Source organism: Lactuca saligna, chromosome 4 (genome assembly GCF_052625555.1).
Source record: "Lactuca saligna cultivar CGN05327 chromosome 4, ASM5262555v1, whole genome shotgun sequence".
NCBI classification, from domain to species: Eukaryota; Viridiplantae; Streptophyta; class Magnoliopsida; order Asterales; family Asteraceae; genus Lactuca; species Lactuca saligna.
Genome location: NC_136420.1, coordinates 280,016,678 through 280,019,744, shown reverse-complemented (window position 1 = coordinate 280,019,744; position 3,067 = coordinate 280,016,678). Strand labels below are relative to the sequence as shown.

Below are 3,067 nucleotides of genomic sequence, written 5' to 3'. Positions count from 1 at the left end.
GTCACCTTTTAAAGACCTTAAATCAATTTTTAGATAGAAGAAAGGAAAGAACGTGGGTGAGTCAAGCAGTCAAAAGAAGGAAGAGATAACGATTGAAAGCTTTGAACAAACTCCTAATCCCCAAGATTCCGATTACGAGACCGAACCCAAATTCGAATTAGAAAAAAGTGAACCCGAAGACAAGCTGAAAAACAAGATGGAAAACATTGTTGATATGTCCATGAAGGCATACAAGAAGAGAATCTGAGAGGACACCGGTCCCAGTCTAGTGCAGCCCGCGATTCCAGCCACTGCCACATTCGAGCTTAAAGGACATATTCTTTCTACACTTAAACACATTCCATTTTCTAGGAAAGACTATGAGGGTGCATACAAACACCTTGATGAAGTCAATGACATAGCAGATTACTTCAATGTCCCTATTGCTCCAAGAGAGACGGTGCTTTTGAGAATGTTTCCCGTTACTTTCAAGGGAGCCACTAAGGATTGGATAAAAGCACTTCCACCCGGTGCAATTACTACTTGGGCGTAGATACGTGAGCAATTTTTAGAACACTTTTTCCCACCTTCAAAGGTTTATAAACTCAAGAAATCCATACCCAACTTTGAGCAACAATGGGGGGAGTCACTATACGAAGCATTGGAACGCTACAAGGGATTGATAATAAATTGCCCACAAAATGACTTGAATGAGCAACAAGAAGTGTCTATATTTTATTATGGGGTTAGTATCATGACAAGGCAACTCCTTGATTGTCAAAGACCATTGACTAAGAAAAATCCGGCTGAAATCAAGGAGTTAATTGAAGAATTTTCCAAACATTGTCGTAAGTACCATAATCCTACGCATGATGGGGAAAAATGAATTGGTAGTGGAACTTTTGAAGACATGGATTATGTTCTACCTATGCTTAACACTATGGACCGAAGGATGAAAAAGATGGACCGGTCAATTTATGCTATTAGAGTTGGTTGAGAAAGATGTATTGGTCCGCACTTGACAAAAGATCGCCACTTGGATGATAATGGAAATAAAAAGGTGCAAGTTTGCTACTCGAGTGGAGATAAGTATGATGAAAATTGGCGGAAACTAAAGAAGGAGTGGTTTCTATATGAGGAATATAAGAAGTAGAAAAAAGAAAAGTATAGGCAGACTGGCCAAGGCTTCTACCAAAAAGAACAACCACAACCTGAAAAGAAAGTTGATATTGAGTCGATGTTACATAGATTTATGGAGGCTTCCAAGAAAAGACACGATGAGACCGATGAAATGATAAGGGAACATAAAAATCTCATGAAGGACCAGCAAGCTTTGCTAAGAAATCACCAAGCATCGATCCAAAATATCGAAGCCCAACTAGGTCAACTAACTACTTTGGTACATGAAAAATTATTTCCAAAAATTCTTGAGAAAAAGCCTCAACCACATGTAATGGTAATAGAAACTGAAGAGGATGCCATATCTGAGGTCCTTGAAGCACTTGAAGTCTATCCACGTCAGTCCGGACCAAAACTGAAGAAGTCACGACTCGAAGAAAAAAATGTTGCTGAAACATATAACTCACGACGTGAGCATTCAAGGCTCACGATGTGGGCAAAGTCTTATCAGAAAATTTTCAATAATGTTCAAGCTTATCGTCCTCCTTTACCGTTTCCGTCACGAGCTCATATTCACCCATTGTAACAAGAACACTTAAAGTTTATGAAGCAAGTGAAGGGTATTTCAATAATTCCCCTTTCATTGAATAATTGTCTAAAATTCTTGAATATGCAAAGTTCTTGCAAGATCTACTTGACACTCGCCAGCAATTAGAGAAGAATAGCAAGGTAATACTTAGTGAGAAAAGTTATAAAGTAATATTGAGAGAGTTGCGAAAGAAAATGGGAGATCCTGGACACCTCACTCTTCCTTGTGAATTTGGAAATAACACAAAGACTTATGCTTTAGCCGATTCTGGAGCTAGCATAAATCTAATGCCTTTTTCATTCTATCAAAAGCTTAATCTTCCATATTTGAAGGCTACAAGAATGTCAATTCACATGGCTGACCGTTCAGTGACACATCCAAGAGGCATTGTGGAGGATATCTTTGTAAAAATCAGGATATTCGTGTTTCCAATTGACTTTGTTGTTTTTTATATGAAGGAAGATGCCAATGTGCCAATCGTTCTTGGTCGCCCTTTGTTAAATAGTGCTAGTGCTTTGATGGACATTCGCGAGTCCAAACTTACTTTAAGAGTTGGAGATGATGAAGTTACCTTTGGCGTGGAAGACGTTTTCAAAATAATGATGCTCAAGATGAAGTTTTCAACATAGAGAAGAAAACGAGCTTGAAGAGTTGGAGAAGTTAATGGAAGAAGATCTTAAGACTATCCAACAAGTTAGGTATACAAAGCCAAGAGCATCCATTCTAATGGTCCTTGAAGTAATTGCTTATAAAACTCCAACATCTTGGGTAAGCAAGGAGAGTGAAGAAGAATTAATTTCTAGTAATGATGAAGAGGTTACTTCAAGGTTGAAGCCGACAACTATGGAAGTTGAATCATTAGAGCTAAAAAGTGAAGGCGGTGCAAAATTCAAATCGGAGGTAAACAAAGGGCTAAATAGAAAACTTGAAGAAGGGGATTCAAAGGGTAAGAAGGAGAACTCTTAAAAGGCTTATATTAGAAGAGTTCGAGCCTACAAAAGAAAATGGAAGGAGTAGAAAATACAAATGGTGTTGGGAAATCCTACAATTTCAACGTGAAGTGGCACGGAGTCTGGCTTATGACTCCAACAAAAAGAAGCGCTTCTCAGGAGGCAACCCGAGCTTGGTTTTCGATTTTCTTTTCGTTTTGCATTTTCTTTTAGTTTTTGCATTTATTTGTTGAATTTAAGGATATTAATCATCTAGTCATCTAATTTATTATAAAAATCAATTGTGGGGTCCTTAGAAGTTGAGTGGTACTTTTTATTTTGAAATTTTAATGATATAAATGGATTTTGTATGAAAAAACTGAAAAACATGTCGTGGTCCAAGGCTCACTTCGTGTTCTATTGAAATGGCCAGTTATTTTCAGCCCAGACA

At 37.8% G+C, this 3,067-nt stretch overlaps 1 protein-coding gene and 1 non-coding gene across 2 annotated transcripts; one reads left to right on the top strand and one right to left on the bottom strand.

Moving 5' to 3' along the window:
* Window positions 1-580: 580 nt before the first annotated feature.
* LOC145044549 (small nucleolar RNA R71) lies at window positions 581-687 on the bottom strand. The gene has a single exon (XR_013681498.1). It is a non-coding gene; the product is annotated as a small nucleolar RNA R71 (small nucleolar RNA).
* A 1,194-nt stretch (window positions 688-1,881) lies between these two features.
* On the top strand, window positions 1,882-2,316 carry LOC145040702 (uncharacterized). Its single transcript, XM_078988609.1, has one exon. It carries the CDS (start codon window positions 1,882-1,884, stop codon window positions 2,314-2,316), a length of 435 nt encoding a protein of 144 aa, XP_078844735.1.
* The last annotated feature ends 751 nt before the right edge of the window (window positions 2,317-3,067 follow it).